The sequence below is a fragment of the Trichechus manatus genome, unplaced genomic scaffold (genome assembly GCF_000243295.1).
Source record: "Trichechus manatus latirostris isolate Lorelei unplaced genomic scaffold, TriManLat1.0 scaffold00080, whole genome shotgun sequence".
NCBI classification, from domain to species: domain Eukaryota; kingdom Metazoa; phylum Chordata; class Mammalia; order Sirenia; family Trichechidae; genus Trichechus; species Trichechus manatus.
Window position 1 is genome coordinate 10,351,381 of NW_004444016.1, and position 26,573 is coordinate 10,377,953.

Sequence of the window (26,573 nt, forward strand, 5' to 3'; positions counted from 1 at the left end):
CGTCAGGATTCCTGGTATCGTTGCTGTTGGGATGCTGCTTACAATCCTCCAGCATTTCCTTTTCCACAAAGCTGTTGTCTCTCACTTCCGGCCAGTCAGTCTTCCTTTGAGTGCTCTCACTGCAGTCTGAGTGATTTCCTTTATAGATGATCTATCTTTTCTCTTTGGCTGCTCTTTATATCTTATTTTTTTCTTTAATGTATTGCATTTCACCATGAGGAGCCTAGATGTGGATTTTTTTTTTTTTTTCCCAATCTATTGTGTTTTTGAAATTTTGTTCTTCCTGTATTTGACTGTTGGGAAATTATTCACTTTGAATGTTGCCTCCTCCCATTCTTTTTATTATCTCCTTCTGGAACTCTGATTAAACGTTTCAGATCTTCTTGCTGTATCTTCCATACCTTACAAGCTCTCTTTTTTATCTTGCATCTGTTTGAATCTCTGGACTACACTGTGGAAAATTTCTTTGTTTTTATCTTTAGTTTGAATAATTTTTATGATAAATTCCGATTGATAAATTGATAAACTCTTGCATTTTTAATTTAAATTTTAATATTTGTATGTGCAGATGTTCTCTTTTAAAATCTGTTTTCCTTGTTTATATTTGTAATTTTTAATTCATTTCTTTAAGCTTAATAAGTGTATTAATTTTATATTCTGTGTCTGATTATTCCAGTATCTGAAGCACTTTTCTGCTATCTGTTGATTTTCCCTCATGGCACGTTGTTTCCTTGTATAAAAATGTGCTCATATTTCTTTGAACATTTTCAGTGGGAATTCTTTGAGACCTGTGTTGAAGTTGAGTTTCTCTAATGAGGATTTGTATTTGCTTCTGCCAGTAACTTGAAGTCAAATTATTTATTTGAAACATTTTTGGACTGCACAGTTTAGACCTGCATTAGGGACCAGCTTGTAGTTAAAAATCTGGAAGAATCTAGATAGGCTAGTTTTATTGTTGTCCCTGTCTGCATGCTGAGAGTTACATATTTTTCAGTATTTCTCTGTGTCAACCTTTTGGGTCCTGGTTTTATCTAGGGGATCTCCTATTATATTCTCCATTTTGGGTGAGCCCTGAGTTTTATCTCCTTTCCCTTACGCTCTGGCATTGTTTGTAACAATGAAAACCTGGACTCAAACTCCATGTTCAACACTGGAAAAATCATTAAGTCATGAAACATCTAGCTCCTTATCAGCTTCCTGGGCCCATGGTCAGAACACTGGTCTCTCATAGTTACTGAAGAGATTAGTTCACAGCTTTGTGTTTTTGGAGAATCTAAAAAGAGCACTGGTTTTAAGTAAGTTTTTTGTGGTCCTTGAGGATGCCTGCACGCCTCCCTCTGAATTATTTCTAAGCCTGTTTCCAGATAAATACAGAAATAGGGCCAGGATAATGTGATGACTGGCAGCCAAGGTACTTGCTACTAGTATACACCTAGAAGAGGCCCAGCCATCACTACGTTGGCTGCTACCTGTCCTCTGCCTTCTTTCCTTAGGCCAGGTGCCTGGTGAGGGCCAGAGAAGCTACTCGGAAAAGGTCTATGGATGTGTAACAACTATAAAAACCGAAAAACCGCAACTGTTACTGTCGGTGGAGTTGATCCCAACTCATAGCTACTGTATAGGACAGAGTAGAACTGCCCCATATGGTTTCCAAGGCTATAATCTTTACGGAAACAGACTGTCACATCTTTCTCCTGCAGAGCGGCTGGTGGGTTCAAACTGCCGATCTTTTGTTTAGCAGCCAAGCACTTAACCACTACGCCATCAAGGCTCACATATAATAATGAAAGACACATAAATTGTTTCCAGGATGTGAGTTCTCTGTTATTTTGATTCTTTTTGAACTGCCTGTGTTTTGTTTGTTTTTGCCTTTTTAATGTTTATTTTGATATATAAATTTAAAATTTGTATTAAGCCCTTTTCACATCTCTTAGGCAGATCATTTTCACCACCCATACGCATGGGGTCATCATAAGTTGGAATTCCCTTGATGATAATTTACAACAACATGATTTTTATTATTAAATGCTAACTAGCTGACTAGCTAGTTAGATCGATGCCGTTGAGTTGACTCTGACCTTATGTACAACAGAATGAAAAATTGCCCAATCTTGTATCATCTTCATCATCGCCAGCATGTTCAAGTCCATCTTTGGGGCTATTGTGCCAATCCAGCCAACGGTATCCCCCACCCTCGTTGGCCCTCTGCCTCACCAAACATGATGTCCTGCACTAGTGATTGATCCCTCCTGATGATGTGTCCAAAGCAAGCGAGTCCAACAGTGTTCTGTTGTGATTCTTAAGGTTTTCACTGGCTAATTTTTGGAAGTATGTCTCCAGACCTTTCTTCCTAGTCCATCTTAGTCTGGAAGCTCTGCTGAAACCTGTTCACCATGGGCGATCCTGCTGGTATTTAAAATACCAGGGGCATAGCTTCTAGCATCACGGCAACACACAAGCCACCGTAATAAGACAAGCTCACATATGGATAGTGTATTATAATAGTAGCTAATATTTATTGAACATGTACTACATGCTAGGCACTATGCTAAGCATTTTTACATGTACCATCTTATTTTTTAAAAAATATTTTATTGTGTTTTAGGTGAAAGTTTACATAATAGTGGTTAAGAGCTCAGCTGCTAACCAAAAGGTTCCAGCTGCTCCTTGGAAACCCTATGGGGCAGTTCTATTCTGTCCTGTAGCATTGCTATGAGTTGGAATTGACTTGACGACAGTGGGTTTGGTTTTGGTTTTTGGTTTACATAGCAAATTAGTTTCCCATTTAACAATTTTTATACAGCTTATTCCTTGACATTGGTTACATTCTTCACAATGTTGCACTATCTTGTTTAATTCTTACAAAACTTTATTATTACATGATTATAGGTATTAACAACAACAGAAACAACAACAATAATCGCCACTTTATAGATGAGGAAACTGAGGCATGGAGGGTTAAATAATTAGCTCACAGTCTCACAGATACTATTTGTGAAGCTGGGATTCACACCCAGGTTGATCTTGCCTCAGAGCTCACGGTCTTAACCAGTGCCCTGTACGTCCTCTGGGGAGCACAGCTAAGAACGTATGTGTGTGTGGTGGGAAGGAGGACTTGCAGTCTGTGGAGGAAATGTATTCTCTCTCCCAGAAGCTGAGTGTTGAGGTGTGGGTAAAAGGAGGATTTCTAGTTAGAAGCAGGTTGTTTGTGGTCCCTATTAAGTTGATTTCTAATAAAAATCTTAAAATAGGGCCAGGAAGATGTGATGCTGACAGCTGAAGTACTTGTTAGGGACTATCTGAGGGTTTCTGGGAGGCTGTGAAGAGAAGAGAATGTTAGAGGAACTTAGAACCACGAAAAGGGAGATGGTAATGCTGATTCTGATGCACCATTTACTCTGTAATAATTCAACATTTATTCCCTGTAATGACTTTGTGAGACAGGCTTTATTTATTTAACTTTTTATTTTGAAACAATTATGAATTCATAGGAAGTTGCAAGAACAGTACATCTTACATCTTACATAACTGTAGCATAATATCAAAACCAGGAAATTGACGTTGGTACAGTCCATAGGCCTTATTCCGATTTCACCAGTTTTACATGCACTCGTTTGTTGGTGTGCATCTGTGTGTGTTTATGTATGTATATATGTTTGTATAGTTCTGTGCAGTTTTATCTCATGTGTAGATTTGTGAAACCACCCCCCCAAACAAGATACAGAACTGTTCCATTACCACAAAGATCCCCTCACACCCATCCTCTTCCTTCTTTCCTCCTTCCCCCAGTCCTTAACACTTAGAAACCACTGACCTGAGACAGGCTTTGTTTAATCCTCATTTTATACACTGAGGTCCAGGGAAGGCTGGGAACCTTCCCAAAGTCACCCACCCAGGAGGAGGCAGTACCAGGTTAGGAGCTGCTCTATGGCCCTGGGAAAGGACAAGAAGATTGGTCTTTATAGGGATGAGTTGTGAGGAACAGGATTAATGGAGTACAGAAAATATGGGCTCATAGGACAGAAGGAACATGGTTCCCACTAGTAGTATTGGTAGCCTGCTAAGACTCAAGAGGCGAGAGTAGAGAGTTCTGTAGATGATTGTAACAAGATTTCTGTAGCTGGGGTGGGGTGTCCCCTGAAGCTTCAGAGTTGCCAGTAAGACCTGGGCAGAGCTTGGAACTGGCTGATAATGAGGATCTCAAAATGTCTGATGAAGAGGGGCCAATGGAGAGTTTTGAGGAATAATACTTGGCTCTATTGTAATATAATAATGATAATAATAATAAATAGCTAAGGTATATATCGTGCAGTTACTGTGTACCAGTGTCTCCCATTAGCACTTCTAAGTATGAACTCATTTAATCCTCAGATCAACCTTACAAGGTGACTGTCTTATTTTCCTTGTTTTATTGATTTGGCTACTGAGGCACAGAAAAGTTAAATAACTTGCCCAAGCTGATGCAGCTAGTACATAAAGGAGCCAGGACTTGAGCCCAGGTGATCTGGCTGCAGAATACATGCTGTTAAACTTTTAGGTGTCCTACCTCTTGTATACCACTTCTTGAGGAAGAAGTGGCAAGGCCCCAATGACTTTGGAAAGGGGACATTTTGGTGACTAGGCTAAGACTGATTAAACCAATTGCTGTGGAGTTGATTTTAACTTATGGTGACCCTGTGTGTGTCAGAGTAGAATTGTGCTCCATAGGGTTTTCAATGGCTGATTTTTCAAAGTAAGTAGATTGCCAGGCCTTTCTGCCTAGGAGCCTCTGGATGGGTTTGAACCTCCAACTTTTGACTTAGCAGCCAAGTGCGTTAACAGTTTGTACCACCGAGGGACTCCAACCTCTGTGAGGTTTGACCAACAACCAGATTTTAAATTAGGTGAAGAAGTGGAAGCTTCAGAGAGTGAGCACAGCCTTCATACAACTTTGTGGATCTCTCTCAGGTCTCACCATCGGTCATCCCGTTATGTAGGGCAGCCCTCTGATGGTGAGAGAACCTCCTTCTAAATAAAGAAACTCAGCAAAGGGGAAGTTCAGTGACTCTGAGAGTTGTGTGATACAGTATTTGATACCCATAAACTTCTGCATCCTCCCTCTTTCCATCATCTTTTCTTAACCGAAGCTCTCTATTTTCACTCTAATTTTTCCTACGTAGCATTAATTTATTGTCTAGAGACAGAGGTTTCTGTCCTGATTTCTTTTTCTCTGTCACTTAGGAATTTGTTAGGGTTCCTGTTTGTCTTGTCTCTGATTATCTTTTTTAAACCATCAGTAGTTGAACAGATCATCTTTATAGATTTTTCTTGATATAGTATGGTCATCCTTGGAACAGAATCTTCTTTTTTTTCTGCTTATATTTGATAGTCATTTATAGATCCTCCTTTCCTTCCATTTCTTGGGAACAACTCAAGTCAGCTTTCAAAGTGGCAGTTGGTCCATAGCCATTAAGTCAGAAATACAGTTAGACATCAGCATGGCCAAAATCCCTTATGTCTGGGTGTTTACACTCATACATTTTGCACATTGGAGCAAGAGGAGTTCTTAGTCTGAGTTATAATCTTAGCTCTTAAATCAAAGACAATAGAGGTAAGACTTGTGAAAATAAACTGTCTTTTCCTGGGTCTTCTGTGTTTTGTGTGTGATCCTGATATTAGTGAGTTTTTAAGTTTTACCTTATGCAGTCACATTTCTTATTATTTCAACACACTGGGCAAGTTTGCTAATTTCCTTCCTAGTTTAGAAAAAAGATTGGCAGAGGCAGGAGAAACAGAAACCCTAACAAATTCCTAAGTGACCGAAAGAGAAGGAGTGAGAGTCAGAAACCAGTAAATTAGTGCTATGTGATAAAACTGGTATATTTGTACAATGCAGTACAACTCATCAATAAAAAGAAGCAAACTCTAGGTACAGTAACATGGATGAATCGCAGAACAATTAAAGTGAGTGAAAGAAGCCAGACAAAAAAGAGTACATACTGTGTGATTCAATTTATATAAAATTCTAGAAAATGCAAATTAATCTGTAATGACAGAAAGCAGATTCATTGGTTGCCTGGGGATGGAGTGGGAGGAGTGATAGATTACAAAGGGGCATGAGGAAAATTGTGGGAGAGCATAGAAATATTCATTAGCTTGATAGTGGTGTTGGTTTTCATGGGTCAGAACATCAAATTGTACACTTTAAACACGTACAGTTTATTGTACATTAATTATACCTTAATCAAGCTGTTGAAGCATATTTGTGGAATACCTGCTTTGTTTCAGGGCATGGTTAGGTTCTGGGAACACAATACTGAGCAAAAACAGACACAGTCTCTGCCCTCAGGGAGCTTACAGTCTAACGGGGAGAGAGACGTTACTTGAATTATCACCTACATCAATGGAAGATTTCAGCTATGATGATCAGTGTTAAGAGGGAGAGGTACATGGTGCTATGTGAACAGGTCATGGAAGTATTTCACCTGTTCCAGAAGGGCTTTCCTGAAGAAGTGAGGACTGAATCAAGATCACAGAAGCTCAGAGTTGGGAGAAGATTTCAAGGTCATCTTGTTCAACTCTTATCAAACCTACAAATTAAAACTTTTTAGAAACAATATAGACAAGAATTTAGCTACTATGTTAATGCTGTGCCATCATGATCTGCCTGTATTAAAGGTGTTTGGCTCTAAGTACAACATGGTTTACAAATTTTAGTTGAATGAGCCTCTTGCTGAGAAGGTTTATGATCAGCCTTCTGTCTCACATGTTGTGAACACTCAGGTTTGAGGAAATGAAATGATCACTCCTATTTATGTGTCATGTTTCTCCTGGAGAGAAGCAGAGCCCACACTCTGGCTTCATCTTTATGGTCTGTGTGTTCAATAGGGAGAAGACGAATCAGTCACCCTCAAATCCTGCACAAGGCGGAAAACAGACTCTATAGAGAAGAGGTTTTGCTTTGACGTAGAAGCAGTAGACAGGTGAGTAGCTGTCATACTTTTTCTCAGGAAAGAATATTACTGAATTCAGATTTCTTACTTTTTCCAATTCCAAATCTTTTCTGTGTTTTATTCCTTCTCTCCCTTCCTTCTCCATTCCCCCACCTATATCCAGTTTGGAAAAACCTCAAGCCAGTTGCTGATTTGCAAGGATTGGTACAGGCACCCTCCCTCCCCAATCTCTTAGGTTCAACATTGAACCACCGTTTTTGTTTCATTTTAGTATGACGGCTTCCTTTTTCAAGAATGGATGTTATGTCTCCAGGAGATTGAGTAGATTTTTTTTTTTCAATTGGCTCTTTGGCAATTGTCATCTATTTGGATTTCTATACTTAAAAAAAAAAAATAGTTAAATTATTCTAAAGGAATTGGGTAGAGGGAAGGGTGGAACACATTTTACTCAATTAAACAAGTCAGCTTTTAGTTACAGTGTTTCACCTACCAGTGTGTTTGTGTGTGTGTGTGTGTTTTTGTGTGTGTGTGTGTGTGTGCGCGTGCGCGCGTGTGCGCAAGCAGCCAGGGAAGGAGACCAAACCACCTGTGAAATCACAATCTTTGGAGAGAGCTGTGTGTTGTGTTCCTCAAGATTTGTAGAGTCTCTCATTAAGTTGTACCATTTCATGGTGTTAAGCTAGTTTGACAGCGTTCCAATTCTTTAAGACACTTTACTTGGCAACAGGCTAATTCTTTGAATGAAATACACGTGTTACGCTTATTTGGGCTGCCTGTTCAAGACTAGCACCAAGATACTTCAATCTCAGCATGATTCTCGTATAATGCTATTTAATCTCTCCTTTTTATTAAAAAAAAAAAAAAAAGCCACACCCTTTTGTTAGACCAGTACTTCTACCCTATCTGGGAAGTTTATCTGTGGCCATGTTTCCCAGCTCTAGAAAATTCTGAGACTGAGTGCCACCTGGGCTGTGTTTCTCAGTATGTTGACGGGTTTGGAATGCTGTCTTGTGGCATGGTGTCTGCTCTGCAGTGTGGCTGCTGGAGGGTCCAAGAGCTCCCATAGAGACAGCATGCCCCTTTGAGCTTAAATCACAAGCTCATGGCAGCTAACTTCAGTTGTCACACCTTTGGCTCTCAAGTCAGGCAACCTGGATCCAACTTTTGACTTAGCCGCTTAGTAGCCATGTGACTTTGAGCATGTTACTTAATGTCTCAGAGCCTTGATTTCCTCATCTGAAAAATGAAGATGGTGATTGTACCTATTTTCTTGAATTGTTGGTAAGGATTCAAAGAGATAAATGCATGTAAAATACTTGACAAATGGCACATAATAAGTGCTCCACAGTTATTAGCTGTTATTATTTGTTGTTCATTAGCTTTTGCTATATGTCCATCGGAGCACAGTGGTTAAGAGCTTGGCTGCTAACCAAAAAGTCAGCAGTTCAAATCCACCAGCCGCTCCTTGGAAACCCAATGGGGCAGTTATACTCTGTCCTATAGGGGTGCTATGAGTTGGAATTGACTGGATGGCAACGGGTTTGGTTTTTTTTTATATGTCCATCAGACTCGATACATCATGAGTTTAGACTCTAAATGCAGAAAAGTATATATAATTTGTAAAGAAAAGACAGTACCCTACACCTCATCATATTGAGGGATGTGAGAGGAAAAGATAAAGGAGAAAGGGTAACATCAGGAGGTAGAATGAATTGTTGTAGCAAAGGGGAGTTGCAAATAGGCTTCCTCAAATCTAAATAGATTATTCTTGGTTTTAAAGAAATCATAAAGCAGGATGTTTTAAGCATGTTTGGCATCTTAAGCATAGAACTTAAGGGAATTCATATTGCTGGCATCCGTGAAGGAGATTCAGGAGATGGGTTTGTTTGGCAGCAGAACCAGATGTTTGATGCTGCTCAAATGTACAGTTCCTGAAGATGATCGCCTGTTTGCATGACTATTTGGAAGTGGGCATGCCTCTTGATATAGCTCTCCATCAGATCGAAAACAAGCTTGGAGATGTTTTCGGAAGCAGAATTATTTTCTATGTTTTCTTCTTCAGAAGTTTTCCTAAGCGTTGCAGAGAGTTTATTTTCAGGCAGTTGAAACTCACCATGGCGCCTCCCTCTCTTTTCCACCCTTGCCAACACTTCCTAGCACCTTTGCCTTTATTACATCCTCAAAAGCTTCTCGTGCCCCAGTTACAAGGTGAGAGCAAGTGTGCCACATTCAACATACCGAGTGGGTTTGTAAAGTCTATTTCCACTCAGTTTCTGCCTTTGGTTCCCTCGGCATGACAGGGAGGGGTTTCATTGATGTGTCAGTGAGGCTGCTGAATCTCTTCTTAATAAGCAGGAGGTGAGTGGACAGTTCTGTGAAACATCTTCTCTCACTTTCCTGTATAGGTAATCATCTTTGGGCTCAAAGATGAGGTTACAGTCTGGCAGTATTTTTCTTCTCCTTCATCTTTTTTGACACCAGTGTATTTCTGTATTTCATCACATATCTAGGAGAGGAAGGAAAAGCATTTCCATGTGCTCAGTGGCAGCTTCCCTGAGAACTCTGCTCAGAATCCCTTTCTTTTGGAGACTCCTACATTTGCTTTTTCATCAGTGCCCACTAGCAAGGAAATGAGAGCTGCTAGATGTTCTCCTGCCCCTTCAGCCATGCCTTCCCACAGATTTCTCAGCTCTTCCTGCCCGGTAAGATAGGCAGGGGTCAAAAATGCAAGTTTTGCACTGACAAAATGTGGAAGTAAAAGAGGGAATGGTTATACTTAACAGTGTAAGGCTTCAAAATACTCCCCAAGTATGTTAACTTTAGAATATATAAACATTGATGGAGTGGCTGTTACAGTTTTGAATCCTTGGGTGGCACGAACGGTTAACGTGCTCAGCTGCTAACAAAAGGTTGGAGGTTCCAGTCCCTGAGACACCTCGGAAGAAAGCCCTGGTGATCTACTTCCAAAAAGTCAACATTGAAAACCCTATGGAGCACAGTTCTACTCTGACACACATGGGGTCGCCATGAGTTGGAATCAACTTAATGGCAACTGGTGTTATCGTTTTACTTTATCAAGATCCAATTACATGCTAAAGTGTGATTTGTGTGATGTAGAATATGAGGTGTTATGGATTGTTAAGGTTGAACACTTACCCTTTAGACTTAGTGCTGATATTTCATGTTATTTTGGAACAGAGGCAGCAGCCTTTAGGAAGGCGATATTCCAGGAGGTAAATATGGTGTCTCTCTTAGTGTGGTGAGAACCACTTGCACCCAGCTTCCACTGAGGTGCTTGTTAGAACTACGGATTCCTGGTTCCTGCCCCAGACTTACAGCATCCGTAACTTTGTGGGAGTAAGACCTTGAAATCACCTTTTTTTTTTTTTTTAAACTTTATTGTGGTAGAGTACATATAACCAAAAAATTGCCATTTTAACCATATTTAACTGTACAAATCAGTGACATTAATTACATTCACATATTGTGCAGCCGTCACCAATATCTATTTCTAAAACTTTTTGTCACCTCAAATGAAATCCAGCTTTAAAACAAGCTCTTCAGTTGCCCTTTGTTCTTACTACTTGATTGATGCACCGAACACCAGGCATATCACAATACAATTTTATCATTTAAAAAAAAAAAACTGCCATCAAGTCAATTCTGATTCAGAGGACAGAATAGAACTGCCCCATAGAGTTTCCAAGGCTGCAAATCTTTATGGAAGCAGACTGCCACATCTTTCTCCCGCAGAGCAGCTGATGGGTTTGAACTGCCAACCTTTTGGTTAGCAGCCGAGTGCTTAACCACTGATGTTTTCCTTATTAAAAACAACTAACAATGAGCAACAGTAACAAAACAAAAACAAAAACTCAGCCTGCTTTACTAAGGAGCTAATACCCAGATGGAGAAGAATATAAAACCAAACCTGTTGCCGTTGAGTCGATTCCAAATCATAACGAGCCTATAGGACAGAGTAGAACTGCCCCATAGGGTTTCCTAGGTTGTAATCTTTGTGGGTCTTTTCTCCCACAGAGTGGCTGGTGGGTTTGAACCACTGACCTTTTGGTTAGCAGCCGAACGCTTAACCATCGTGCTGCCAGGGCTCCTTGAGAAGAATATGGCTAGTAGGAAAAGTGACTTCCAGTCTCTGATGCAGATTACTTTAGGAAAACAACAAGACCACCCCACTGTTTTAGGGGTGAGGGAACTAGCAGTGGCAGAGCACTTTCTACAAGATGAATGCTTTCTGTGCATTATCTCATGCAAGCCTCCCAACAACCCAGCGAGGCCTCCCCATGTTCCTGGTAAGGATCTGCAGTTTAGAGGGATGAGATAACTAAGGCTGAGGTGGGATTTGAACTGAGATTCATAGGCGCTCATTCCCAGGGCACCTCCCTGCCTCAAAACTTATTATCTTTGAGAAACGTTTTCCAAGGATGAGCCCACTGAGTGTTCAACTTGCAGGCTGTGAGATCTGGGAAGAGCTCTTCTCACTATAATCATTTGCACTTGGCATCATAAATAAACTGATGGGAAAAGCCGTGACGTTGCTCCTGTTCTTACATCTGCCACCCCGTGACCTTGGGGGAGTCCTCACGTGACTCACGAGTAAAAGAGGCAACGCAGATGGTCTTAGGCACACAGCACATAGTAGGTGCTCAATAAGTGTGTTTTTTTTCCCCTGTACACCTCAGTCCTCCACAGTCTTCCTTTGGAGTTTCCTTCAAAAAAGTTTTATTGTTTCCAGCATCAAAAAGTTAAAGTTAGTAGAGACTCTTGCTTATTTCTTCAATCCCAGACAGAAAAATTGCTCTTGCTTTCAAGGTGATACTCATTTTCTATTTATCTGGGGAGACTAGCATGATTCAGAGAAGTCAGAGCAGTAGCACCATTTATCAGGTGATTGTTTTCCTTGTATCCCAATGTATTACTGTCAGTTTGTTAGTCCTCAAGTCACGGTGAAAGGTTTAATCCTGGACATTTAGGTTCTGCAGGAAGAACTGCTGTGACTCTTTGTGTCATGAATGAGCTGGAAATCAAATCAAGTCTTAATCCAGGGCCCTGGGATTTACATACATTGCTCTTGAAACTTGTGTGTCAGCGATCCTCTTTAATACTGAATATATTTTCAGAAATCTACTTTTAATTCTTCTATCAAGTTTTTTTCTTTTAACCTTTGATATCTTAAAACTTACTCCCTTCTTTGTATCCTAGTCCCTTCTCTGTTGGCTTCTAGATAATTTCAGAGGCCACATTTTATCTATTCCCTTTTCTCTAGCGCCTTCCTTCCTTTTTTTCTTTCTTTCTTCAGAACCACCTTTGCGGGAGATTCAGAACTGAGGAACTGCTGAACACCTCTGGACTGTTCTGAGCAAATGTTTTACAGACTAGTATTAGCTCTTCATGTCTTTGACTTTTGTTCAAAAAAGTTTTATTGTTTCCAACTTTGAAAAGTTAATAGAGATTCTTGCTTATTTCTTCAATCCCAAAGTGAAAAATTGCTCAGATCAATGTATAATGTCCTTCAAAGCAACGTAATGGTTCTTCAGATTTCCCTTCTGGTTTCTTTTGAAATTTAGTTTCAGGACTCTAGCATCAAGAACATGATATGACTTTAAATGAACGTCTGTTACTTGTATTGGTTGGGGAGTATAGCTACAACCGCCTTTTTTTTTTGTTTTTTATTTTTCTAAAAGATATTGAATAAGGAGGGCCTCATTCACTGAAGCAGAAATTATACCCCTGACAGCCTTTTGGATGGATAGATGCTTGGACAGTCCCATTGACAAGAAACCCCACTTCACCAAGCAGCCTGTTCATATAAATTATCTCCCTTGTTCTGGACTGTCTTAGTTATCTAGTGCTGCTATAGCAAAAATACCACAAGTGGATGGCTTTAACAAAGAGAAATTTATTCTGTCACAGTCTAGGAGGCTACAAGTCCAAATCAGAGTGCCAGCTCCAGGAGGAGGCTTTCTGTCTATGTTGGCTGTGGAGGAAGGTCCTTGTCATCATTCCTCCCCTGGTCTAGGAGCTTTTCAGCACAGGAACACCACGTCCAAAAGACACGTACTCCTGGCTCTTCTTGCTTGGTGATATGAGGTCTTTCTGTCTCTCTGTTTGATTCTCTCTTTTATATCTCAAAAGAGATTGACTTAAGGTACAACCTAATCTTGTAGGTTGAATACTGCCTCATTAACACAACTGCCTCTAATCCTGCCCCGTAGGGTTTCCAAGGAGCTGCTGATGACTCGAACTGCTGACATTTTGGTTTTGCAGCCAGGCTCTTAACCATTGCACCACCAGGGCTCCAGCCTAAGCTTACATTAGCTTAAAAAAAAACAACAAAAAAAAACCCTTTCTTATATAGGAAAACATTTTATACTTTCTAGTAGAAAGCATTCTTTGATGCCTTTGTAATTGCCTTGCTGTAGCACCGAGCATTTTGAAGGTTTATTATATTTTATATCGGTTAATTAATAGATTTACAATCTATTCCTTAATGTGTGTCAACTCTTTTTGAGAGAATTTAGTGTAAAATTCCTGGGTAAAAGCAGGACATCATCTAAAAGCTGCCTTTAGTGGTAGTGGTATGTGAATTGCTATACTTCCCATCTCTGTCTTCAGTCGCTTTGAGTAATTAACTCCACCATGCAGTGTCTTAGGGAAAATATTTGGTTAAGCTAAAGAATCATGGTGGTAGTCATCTGCTGACATCCCTGGATTTGTTTATTTTTAAGAAATTTCTCACAGATGTGACACATGGGTATTTTTGCCCAAATGTTTTTTAGGAGGGGCCACTAAACCATGTGGAAAATAATAGAAACAAAAGACTTCTATTTATTTATTTTTTTATGCTCTACATCAGTGTAGTCTCTTGAGGGGGACAGTGTTTATGCTTGGGGGAAGGAAACAATTAGAATACTTTATTTTTTTCTGGGACTAGCTGACTCCAACAGAAGTCCATACATTTGAAAATGTTGTGTGGAGTGTTAAATGGCCCTTTCCCAGCATTGACACTCTCCATAGGTGAGTAGCAAAGGACAGCTTATTAGAGATGGCAAGGGTATTTGGTGTTAGCGATGTAATGGGGACCAAGACAACCACAGTCCTTGCCTTTGTGGAGTTTATTCTTTAGTTAGTGTAGAATGCACACACACAAATATAATATTTACGCAACTGAAAGTAATGTTGAGTGTTTCAGCAAGCCTAGAGGGCCAGAATACTGTGGGAACATGTAACACAGAAGGGGGCTAACCCCCGCCCCATTCTTATAGAGAGTAATGGCATGACTGAATAATGGCGTAATGAATTCATTTATTCCCTCCCTCCCTCCATTTCCTCTCTCTTTTCCTCCTTTCTTCCTTATTTATTGAGGATAACTATATTCGAGAGACTCTCCTGGCAGTGGGGATATAAAGTTTGATGACGCACTGTCAATCTGTTGGACTTTCCTTCTTAAAAGTCCTCATCTGATTTTTCTTTCAAACCATTTCCGAAGTCCTCCTTCTTTTGCAAGCTTTCCATAAATAAATAAAGGAAGCCAGCTTTCCTCTGAACCAGTCTCAGCCTAGCTTGTCACACCTACTATCAACTCTGTTCTCTTCTTCCTACCAAGTATTGCATATTTATATAGTATATAAGCTTTTATTTGTATTGGTTGTCTGGTTGTTTACTTAGATAGGATTTATATGTTCAATTCTAAGTGTCTCTCGATTTGTATTCAGAGGCAAAATAACATAATTTTATACAGCTTTTAATATGGTACTCTGTGCATGTGGTTGTTCAATTTTGTTTATTATGGTAATGCAATTTTGAAATAGATTATTCTGTTCTTTCCCTTGGGACCTTGGTGAACTATATTGTGTAAGAGACTAGAGCTCAACCAAAGTTAGTTGCTATTTAAACTAAAACTTCAACAAGTAAATGCATAATCTGTAGTTGTGTATCGGTGAGACAAAAAAACCCAGGTTAAAGTAAGAACAGTGGAGGCTAGTAAGATTTATAACAAATCTGGGGGGAAAAAAAAACCTGCGAGACCCTCTAATCAATCACCACCTTCATTTCAAGTATGTTTTTGTACAGGCTGCATGATGCTGGTGAGAGATCGAGGCAACCCCAAGTCTGAATTTGGGACCTGCCCTTACTAGCTGTGTGACTCTGGGTTTAACTTCATCTATAGGATGGGAACAATCATATGTACCTTGAAGGATGGTATTGAAGATGGAATGTGATCATATTCCTCTCTGATGCAGTCCTGTATCTGACAAGGTTGTACCTTTGCATTTTCCTATGCCCTAAAACCTGAGACTTGGTTGTTCTTATGGTGAACTTTTAGCTCTGTTTTTTTTTTTTTTTGTTTGTTTGTTTGTTTTTAATGATGAACTTTTAGCTCTGGTTTTTTTTTTTTTTTTTATGATGAACTTTTAGCTCTGGTGGGGTTTGTTTTTTGGTCTTGGTGGCATTCCTTTTCCTACAGTGTCAAGACTTTGCAAGCCATCTATAAGTGAGTGTGAAATCAAGTGTATTAAGAGCTTATGTGCAAAGATGCTACTAGGGAAAGAGTCCATTTTCAAACTATGTATGTGATAACTTGTTACTTACACATATTTCCTATGAAAGATAAAAAGTTTTGTGCCCCTCCCTTCCAAAAAGGATCATCTTATGTAACGGACATTGTTTCAGTGTTTAACCTCTAGATGGCAGTTTTGTATATGTATTAGTAACTGTTAGAGGGTGCAGTTTAAAGAAAGCTGCCCTTTATACATTGGCAGTTATGAATCAGTGGGGTGTGTATGTGTGCTTTCTCTAGAAGAAATTGTCATGTGAATATTACTTCTTAGAGGAAACGTATTCTAAATGACTCATTCTTTCTCTAGAAATTCTTTTCTTCCACTCCTTCATGGTGGATCGTTTTATACCCACTTTCCTGCAGAAGCCAAGTACACTCAGTTAATGAGGCCTCTGTTTAAAAGTTGCATTTTACCTTGGTTTCTGAACTGAAGTGTCAGGCTCTTTGCTGCAGGTACGGCCGTTTTATCTGAGGATGGTAAAGGGAATAGAGGAGGAATGACTGTGGCTGTCCAGTGCGTGCTGAGAACCAGGCATTCCTACTTTCCCCTCTTGGTGCAGTGCATCTTTATCTTTTGCGACAGATGAATCCATTTTTCCTGGATTCTAGCTTTTCCTCCCCTCCCCTTCTCACCCCTTGTTTGAAATAATATTTGATTTTGCCTTCCTGCTGGTTGGATTAGAGCACTGGTCTCAATGCCGTTGACATTTCAGAGAGGAAATGGCATTTTCCTTCCTCAGAGGGTGTTTTAGTGCTCGGACTTCCATGGACTCTGGTGGGGGAAATATTGTACTTTCTGAATTGCATCTTGGCCGTTCTGTAAAATAAGCGGCAGATCCTTTGTTGAGAAGTGCATCGAATCTTTAGAATTTATGTAGTTTGAACTCGTCGCTGAGATGTTTTGGTTTTGTTTTTTTATTTTTTAATTAAATGCAAGAGTGTTTGTTTGCTGTTGGATTCTGCTTTAAGGGAGAATGGGGTGTGGTGGTTAATGGATTTTATAGGAGAGTGACTCAGGCAGCCTTTTGCTACTCTTAAGCCAGCATAGTGAAATTGAGGTTTTATTTATTGAGTATACCAGTCGATTTGCTGGTTTCTATATATATAAAATGAGTTTGATTTTTTAACATAGAAACCACAATTTTACTATTACATAAATCTAAAGAGTGGGAACAGTTCAATCAGTAATTTCCCCTTGTGCACATTTCTGTTCATTGTGAGATGAAATAGTAGAAATGAAAAAAATTGATAAATGAGTAGAATATTTCTTTAGAAAATTTTTTTTTTTCAGTTTGGTATCAACAGTGGTAACAACAATTAATAATGCTTTCTCTTGGTACAGTGTGTTAAAATTTGTTTACTTCTATGTCCTATGTTCCTGGTGGAGTCCTGATAGTGCAGTGGTTAAAAGCTACAGCTGCTAACCAAAAGGTCAGCAGTTCAAATACACCAGCCGCTCCTTGGAAACCCTATGGGGCAGTTCTGCTCTGTCCTATAGGGTTGCTGAGTCCAAATTGACTCGACAGCAAGGGGTTTGTTTTTTTGTTTTTTTTTAATGTCCCTGGTGCTTAGCATCGTGGCTGGCACATACTAGGTACTTGATCAATATTTGTTAAATTTAAGGGCCATGTAATTTAATGTGCCAAAGATTTCTTTGTCTGGCTTCCTGATGTTTTATGACTTTAGTTGCTTTTAAAATGAAACTTTAAGAAATTATCTAACGTACTTTGCAGTATTTACTCTTTAAGTTATTACTATTATTGCTATGGTCCTAAGTATAGCCACAGTGCTCCTTCAAAGCTGGAATGGCGAGACTTCTTCTCACGTACTTTGGAGATGTTATCAGGAGGGACCAGTCCCTGGAGAAGGACAACATACTTGGTAAATAGGGGGTCAGCGAAAGAGAGGAAAACCCTCTGCAAGATGGATTGACACAGTGGCTGCAACAATGGGCTCAAGCATAGCAATGATTGTGAGGATGGCACAGGACCAGGCAGTGTTTTGTTCTCCTGTACATAGGGTCGCTATGAGTTGGAACTGGCTCGATGGCACTGAACAACAACACAGTCCTAATTATTTTAGGACCTTTCCTTCCAAGGCGTCTGTGCCACATGCTTTAATAGGTTATGATTCCTTTATTTATTATGATCAGATCTTTTCTAAGTAATTGACCAGAAGCCTGCTTCTAAAAACTTCTTAGGGTGTATGCCTTAAGGGGTGTGTGTGTGTGTGTGTGTGTGTGTGTGTGTGTGTGTGTGTGAGTGTGAGAGAGAGAGAGAAAGACAGGCAGACAGAGAGTCCCCTCCTTCCCAGTAGTAGCCAGTCTCCTGGTCTCAGGGCACAGATCCTGTGTGCACATGGGGGCAGTACAGCATTATGGTTAAGGTATGGACTTTGCTTTAGAGTCAGGCTGACCTGGATTCAAGTTGAGGCTTTGTCACTTAGTAGCAGTGTGATGTTGGGCAATTTCTCTCAGTTTCAAGTTTTTTTCACTTTTAAAAAGAGGTATTATGATAGTGCCTACTTTATATAGTTATTGTGAGAAATAAATGCTAATGCAAGTAAAGTCCCTAGCACAGCGCTTGGCACATAATAAACACCCAGTAAATCTTAGCTGCAGTTTGTGAACTGCCAGTCTGCAACTTCTGTGTTTCTGACTTTCGCACATTTGTTAGTAGTGTTGAGGACCATGGAAGAGGAGGTATTTGTGATTAGGTAAACCTTTGGACCAAGGTCAATAATAGATTATCCTCCTCTATTTTATTATAAATTTTGTGGTTTAGTTTATCAGAATTATATTACAATGAATCATAATATAATCATATATATAATTTATATGTATACATTTATGGAGCCCTGGTGGCACAGTGTTTAAAAGCACTCGGCTGCTAAATAAAAGGTTGGTGGTTTGAACCCACCAGCTGCTACGCAGAAGAAAGATGTGGCAGTCTGCCTCTGTAAAGATTTACAGCCTTGGAAACCCCGTGAGTCTCTACAAGTTAGAATAGACTTGACGGCAGTGGGTTCAGTTTGGTTTGGTTTGATATGTATACATCTGTATGTTGTTGTTGTATGCCATTGAGTTGATTCCAACTCATAGCAGCCCTCTGTATGATGGCATATACCCTACCCAGATTATCATGGCATGTTATGAATTCTCATGGACAAAGACCTGCAATGCAGAAGGATCTTCAGGGGTTCATTATCTCAGGGCATTCGTAGCTTTCTGTCTCCAAATAGAGTAAAACCTATGAAAGGCGGAACCTGTGTAAGGTGAAAACCTCTCAGAGAAGGAAAACTAAAATATTATCCACTAAGTAAAAAGCTGTAGAAAAGTGGTGACTGCACTCTGTCAAAGGCAGAAAACTTATGAGACCTGGAAAACCAAGGCAGTCCCATCAAGGTCCAGTTTTCACAGGTTTCCCTGAAGTAAATTGCCATGGATTGATTTGTGTCCCCCAAAAATATTTGTTAACTTGGCTCGGTCATGATTCCCAGTATTGTATGATTACCTACCATTTTGTCATCTGATGTGATTTCCCTGTGTGTTGTAAATTCTATCACTATGATATAATAAGATGGATTAGCAGCAGTTATATTGATGAGGTCCACAAGATTAGATAGTGTCTTAAGCCAATCTCCTTTGAGATATAAGAGAGAGAAGTGAGCAGATCGACAGGGGACATCATACCACCAAGAAGGCAGCACCGGGAGTAGAGCGCGTCCTTTGGACCCAGGGTCCCTGCATCTGAGAAGCTCCTAGAACAAGGGAGGATTGATGACATGGACCTTCCTCCAGAGCCGACAGAGAAAGCCTTCCCCTGGAGCTGATGCCCTGAATTTGGACTTGTAGCCTACTAGACTGTGAGAAAATAAATTTCTCTTTGTTAAAGTCATCCGTTTATGTTACAGCCACACTAGATAACTAAGACAGGCCTGTACCACCTTTTATCTTACAAGAGGTAAAAGGAAAAGGAAGCAAGCAGAGAGTTGGGGACCTCATACCACCAAGAAAGCAGTGCTGGGAGCAGAGTGTGTCCTTTGAACCTGAAGTTCCTGGGCAGAAATGCTCCTAGACCGAGGGAAGACTGATGCACCACAAGGACTTTCCTCCAGAGCTGACAGAGAGAGAAAGCCTTCCCTTGGAGCTGATGCCTTGAATTTGGACTTGTAGCCTACTAGACTGTGAGAGAATAAATTTGTCTTTGTTAGAAAAGCCACCCACTTGTGATATTTCTGTTATAGCAGCACTAGATGACTAAGACATAGATTATAGCTGCCTTCTTGATGATCCTTGGTCCTGAGTATTGGAAGAAAGAGGGCAGTAGTAGCCCAAGTTCATCCTTTGTTGATGGTATGAAGATGTTTTGCTGAGTTTGCCCATCAGGTGAATTAAAAATATAGGTACCATTGTTGGCCCTAATGCATGAGATGACTTCATACATAGCATGACAACCTGGGGTGGGGCTCACGTAGAAAGAAGCAGAGGAGGACAGACACAGACACCAGAAGTTGCAAACCTGGTGATCCACAGACATGTTTGTTTTGGCTTGAGGAGTGTCTGAGGTAACATTTTAAAATCAGAACATCGTAAGGGCTGATGTCAACTTCCCATGTGTAGCTTTTGGTCGAGCTGAGTGGCAGCTGCCCCCTTAGGTGACATGTGCTCTGCACTCTGCCACAGTCCCCACCATGATGACAGGTGACAGCTGCCACTTGGCTGTGCCCTTGCACTTTTGTTTTTCCTATAAGGGGAAATATTTTGTTTCTATGTCAGGAGTCTGTGGGTGGCGCAGATGGTTAAGTGCTGGACTACTAACCAAAGGTTGGTGGTTCAAACCCACCCAGAGGCACCTCAGAAGTAAAGCCTGGTGATCTGCCTCCAAAAGATCACAGCCTTAGAAACCCTATTGAGTGCAGTTCTACTTTGCATACTTGGGGTCCCAACAGCAACTAACAACAAGTGTCTTTATCAAGAAGCAAAAATGCAAAATGGAAAGACAAATGGCTGGCTGCATGTTTCAAGGAAAATGAGACCAAACCTATTTTCCCTGGGACAGTGAAGAATTTCTTATCCAGTTTTACTCATTTTGTTTACTTACCTGGTCTCGAAAGACATTTGAGTCTACAATCTCAGACAGACAGGCATGGACAGGATGTCATTCTGCAAGACTATTCTGCATGGCTTTGGCCGTATTGTGTAAATGAAACTCTTGCATATCTTTGTGTAAATGAAGATCTACTGAGCCTTTGGACCCTTGTAATTGCCCAGAAACTGTTAGGAATTATTTTTCCCAGTAGCACATTAGAACCAAATAGCCACGTGACATTTCCCGTCCGTGGCACTTGCCACACTCTTTTCATCTGTAGATGTCAGTCCATTCTTTAAGCCTTCATCACGTCCCTCTGCCTTCCTATATAAGCGTAGTGAGGCAGATGTCAGACACAGGCTGTGAGAATGTGTGTTTCCATGGTGCCAAGTCTTTCTTTCACTCTGAACTTGACTCTTAAACATACAGTAATGTGGACAGAAACTGGGGAATGGATTCTTGCCAACAGAAGATTTATACTCTTACGAATGAGTAAACACTAGATCTTTGGAGGTTGATTTAGGAAGAACAATGCTGTTAGATTCTGAGTGTGTTTGTTTCAGTGGGGTGGAGGTAGTAATAGCATTTCCTAGTCCAGTAGGAAGTGGGTAAATTGCCAAACCACTGAGATCACTCCTGTTGACTCAGATTGAGGAAAAAGATTAGGGTAGGAAAGCTACTTTAATTCCGAGCAACCTTGGAACGAGGACTGGTTCTGCTTCTGCTTGCTCCTGGCTGGTGGGAAGGCCGTGAGCTGACACCAGTGGGCCCAGGCTCCTGAATGTGTTGCTAAAAGATGTATTGCTTTCTGTGGGCTCTTTTGGGGACCAGGGTTGGAGGAGATGTGGTGGTGGGTAGCTTGCCCCATGACAGATGAATAACCATCTTGTATCACTCCAGAGCATGAGAGAGAGGGGTGCCCGTTTAGAGAAAATTGCAGATCTTGTTCCCGCTTCCCGAGCTGATCCAGATATAGGTGTAACCAAGGACTTATTCAGGGTGAAAAGGAGGTGCTATATTTCAAGTAGAATCTTAGGATTGAGCTCTAGAAAGGATTTCAAGTCATTTGCTCTTTCTGTTATCTAGTGGGCAAAGAAGAGTGCCTTTGAAGATTTTGCTAGGATTTGCTAAAAGACCCTTTCTCTGATCTTCTCAGTTATTGAGCATTAATTCCAAAAGGGGGAAGTAGGCCGCTGTGATGCTTTGCTCAGGAGGAAAAAGGAAATGGCTGTGATGTCAGAGCCTGTGTGTCCCCTCAGCCCTCGCCCGGCTTGCTTTGTGGTAGAGGTGTGATTTCCAATACTGTATGTGAATGTGTCGCATTCGACTCAACGGCAATGGTTTTTTTTTAATGTTGAGTGTGTTGGGGGTGAGGTCATACATATCAGAAGCACCTGTGGTTTTTGCTTTATCTTTTTAAACTGTACATATATCCCCTTCTCCCTCAGAATTTTGACCTTACCCTACACCTGCCATCCTGTTCCCCCTTCCCCCTTTTTGCCTCTGGGATAGCAATGATTTTGGAGCATTTACTGTGTGCCAGACACTTAACACACATCTCATTTAACCCATTTAACAACTCCATGAAGTAAGAACTCTTATTATCTGCGTTTTAAAGAAGACGATACTATGGCATAGAATTGTTCAGTTACTTGCCTACCAGGGTGATAGAGCTAAGAAGCACTAGAGTCAGGATAACTAGTGAGCCTAAGTTATTGCTGAGAAGTCGTATTTCTTGACCATTTTTGTTTTTTATTGAGGTATAATCATAGTAAAATGCACAAATCTTAATTCTGTATCTTGATGACATTGCGTGCATGCGTGCGAGCATGAGCATTTGTGAGCGTGCGCACACACACGCACACGAAGTAACCACCCAGATCAAGATTCAGAACATTTCTATCACCCTAGAAGATTCCTTCATGTCCTTTCCAGTCACTGCTCATACCCCCCTCCCCAAGACAAAAGCACTGTCTGACTTCTTTTACCATGGATGATTTTTGCCTGTCTTTGAACTTCACATAAATGGGATTACACGGTTTGCAGGCTTTTGTGTCTGACTTCTTTCCCTTATCATTATATCTATGTGATTCATTCATGTTGTGTGTAGTAGTAATTGGTTATTTTAAAAAATTTTTGTGTAATTTTCCTTTGTTCAAATATATAATTTATTCATCTATCCTCTTAATTGATGGGTATTTAGTCCATCATCTCCCCCTCCCCCCGTGCTTGGCTATTAAGGAGATCTGGTGACACAGTGGCTAAGAGCTTGACTGCTAACTGAAAGGTAAGTGGTTCAAACCCACCACTGCTCTGCGGGAGAAAGATGTGGCAGTCTGCTTCTGTAAAGATTGTTGTTGTTGTTAGGTGCCATCGAGTTGGTTCTGACTCATATCGACCCTGTGTAAAACAGAACAAAACACTGCCTGGTCCTGCGCTATCCTCAGAAGCGTTTTTGTGTTTGAGCCCATTGTTGCAGCCACTGTGTCAATCCAGCTCTTTGAGGGTCTTCCTCTTTTTCGCTGACCCTCTACTTTACCAAGCATGATGTCCTTCTCCAGGGACTGTCCTTCCTGATAACATGTCCAGAGTATGTGAGATGAAGTCTCGCCCTCCTCGCTTCTAAGGAGCATTCTGGCTGTACTTCTTCCAAGACAGGTTTGTTCATTCTTTTGGCAGTCCATGGTATATTCAATATTCTTCGCCAACACCGTAATTCAAAGGCATCGATTCTTCTTCTGTCTTCTTTATTTGTTGTCCAGCTTTTGCATGCATATGAGGCTATTGAAAATACAGTGGTTTGGGTCAGGTGTGCCTTAGTCCTCAAGGTGACATCTTTGCTTTTTAACACCTTAAAGAGGTCTTTTGCAGCAGATTTGCCCAATGCAATATGTTGTTTGATTTCTCGACCGTTGCTTCCATGGGCGTTGATTGTGGATCTAGGTAAAATGAAATCCTTGACAACTTCAGTCTTATCATGTTGTTGCTTATTGGTCCAGTTGTGAGGACTTTTATTTTCTTTATGTTAAGGTGTAGTCTATAGTAGTCTTTGATCTTCGTCAGTGAGTGCTTCAAGTGAGTGATGTACGTAAAGATTACAGCCTTAGAAGCCCTATGGGGCCGTCTGTTCTGTCCTGTAGGGTCACTATGAGCCAGAATCAATCTGACAGCAATGGGTTTGGTTTGTCTATTATAAATAAAACTGCTATGAGCATTTTTGTTTGTGTCTTTTGCTGTACATTTCGACTCATTTCTCTTGTTGTATACTTCGAGGTTGAATTGCAAAGTCATAGAGCAGTTGTACGTTTAGCCTTAGTTGATATTACCAAGGTGATTTTACGAATACATTTTCCCGGCATTGATTTATGAAAGTTCTAGTTGTTCTACTTTCTTGCCAATACTTGGTATTGTCAGCCTTTTCAATGCCTCCATTCAGGAGTGTGTTAATGTGCTGTCTTCCAGAGATTGGCACTGAAAATGTATGATTGTTGGGAATTTTGCGTGTGTTATTTTGTTTTGCCAGATGGTAGTCAGTAGGGGCATCAGGGGTGTAAATGTAGAAGAAAAATTATTTCTTGATTCCCAAATAAAGAAAGTTAGCCCTTTTATCTTGGTTCTAGGAAATTCAAACACAAGTAAGAGATTTGTGTAATAGTGTGTAATGAAAGCAAAGAAACTTGGAACTGAATTAACGTTTTCTAAATGTTTAGAAAGGATAGTCCTATAATCCAGATGCACATATGAGGCTGAGAGAAAAATTATGTAAATTGTGGGGTGATGGGATTACAACTAAGTGTGTTAAATCCAATTTAATCAGTTTTTTCTTGCCCCCCCCAAAAAAAAATGTGGAAAAGAACTTGTATTTTGATATTTCTTCATGAAATAAAAACAAATCCTGTTGACTTTCCTGGCTACCAAGGCCAAGTGGCCCACCCTTCACAGCCTCTGAGTTTATCTGAACCTCCCCTTTGTGGCTCTGGGTGGAAATTTCACACCTTGAGCCATGAAGTTGAAGTGACACCTGCAAGTCCTGAGATCTTGGTATGCTAGGCAACTATTGTGGTCTCACTTTTTGCTAGTGAATACCTAGCAGGAAATGAACTGGAGACATGTTGGTACTTGACCCCAGTGTCAAGGAGGGTGTTTTTGCTTTCCAGTGCAGGGGGAGCAGGAAGGAAAAGGGTGGGGATGGTGTGGGCAGCCCAGGGCAGTGGGCCTAAGACTTAACTGTATGTCAGGATCACCTGGGGAGTTGGTTGAAATCCAGGTTCTCAGGCCCAGCCCAGAGGTTCAGGTCCAGTAGGGTGGGGTTGGGCTGGGAATCTCTATTTTAAAGGAATGCCTGATTCTAAAGCAGGGGGTCCAGGTACAGCACTTGGAGTGTCACTCAAAGGTCCAGGGAATTGAGAGTTCTGCACTGGATGGTAGCTTCGTAGACTTTTTTATTTCAAAGTTGTTAAAACTTTGTGCTTGGCTGTTTGAAAGGTTGAAGGGCAGAATCAATACACTGTGCCCCCAGGCCACGGGGTCAGCTCTGTGGAGCCGCAGCCTCCGGCACAGTCTGCAGGCACCCAGTAATTCTGGCACGCTGAATGGCAGATGGTGGGAAATGGGCAGTTGGATCTGAGAGTGAGAATTTTTGGAAAGAGGAGGGCCCTGGCAGGTGCTGGTGGAGAGAATAGTTACTTCATCTTCTGAGTCATCTTTGTGTTATGGTGCCAGAGCCCGTTGTGGCCTTCACAGGAATAACAGCCCTCTTGGGAATCAGTGCACCTCTCCCCGCCTGTCTCTCATCCTCAATGCACTCACCTGTCCACCTGCCCCCCGCCCCCCCCACCTACCTACCTACCTTTGTTTTTCTCAAGAGGCAAGTCCCATCCCATCTCTCATTTTACCTGTAAAACGCTGAAGCTCAGAAAAGCTATCTCACTGGTCCAAGGCTAATTAGGACACAGCCAGTTAGTAGTAATCAATCAATCTCTCTCTCTCTCTCTCTCTCTCTCTCTCACACACACACACACACACACACACACACACACACATTTGTTCACATCCTCATACATTCACACCCTGCCCCAATGTGGATATCCCTAATCCCCCTGCACTTACATGTGTACATCTTTGAAAACTATTTCTTAGGTGATGCTGAGGGGTGATCAGTGAAAAGAAGCCAGTGTGATTTTTAAAATACAATAAACATATTAAGTCTAGCATACTCATTAGAACTGTGTACTTAAGCCAGGAGCAGTGACTGATTATTAGGGGTCAGAATTAACAGGAGTGGGTGTCCGTAGGGCCCAGGCTTGTGCTGCTCAGGGTGTTGTCAAGCTGTGTCAATACTGTGTTGCTCTCTGATCATTAACGGTACTTGTGGACTTAGAAGGTAATTGGACTTTAGATTTGGCTCACTGGACCTCTTCCTCCTTTTTGGACTTTCTCAGATTTTAAAGATGTACGTTTAAACCAGCAATTCTTAACTTTTTGAGGGTTGCAGTTCTCTTTGAGAATCTGATGGGCAGTTTGCATTGTTTCTACAGAAAAATGCATAAACATTTAGGGCGTGGGGGAGGTGGTTTATGGCCTTTCTGAGGTCCAGCTCAGGACCCTGCTTTAATGAGCACAGAGGACTTATAGCCTTCTTTCAAGGTCATTTTATGGCACAAGCCTCTGTCTCCTGTGGAATGTCATCTGTAATGGGAACTTGGCAGATATTTAATATTGTGTGTATGCTTTCTGGAGGGTTTGCATTCATTTTTAACTAGCAAGCAGATTTCAGTCAGAGAGTGAAAAGAGTTAATGCAGGTAAAGCACTTAGCACCAAACATGGTAAGTATTCATTTAAAAAATATATAGATAAGTATATATATGTGTACATATATGTAATACACACACACACACACTCTTAATCTTAATTACAAAGCCAGTTACCTCCATCATACTCTTCCATGTCAAAAGCAGTTTGTGAGCATTGATCTA

At 40.8% G+C, this 26,573-nt stretch overlaps 1 protein-coding gene across 5 annotated transcripts in view; it reads left to right on the plus strand.

The window, feature by feature from the left end:
- The window catches only part of ARHGAP26 (Rho GTPase activating protein 26), a 550,033-nt gene that overhangs the window by 173,456 nt on the left and 350,004 nt on the right, over positions 1-26,573 (plus strand). For all 5 annotated transcript variants that reach the window (XM_004381135.1, XM_023735643.1, XM_023735640.1 and 2 more), the window contains exon 10: positions 6,868-6,962. In XM_004381135.1, the coding sequence (XP_004381192.1) occupies positions 6,868-6,962 (95 nt within the window). The remainder of the gene's footprint in view (positions 1-6,867; positions 6,963-26,573) is intronic.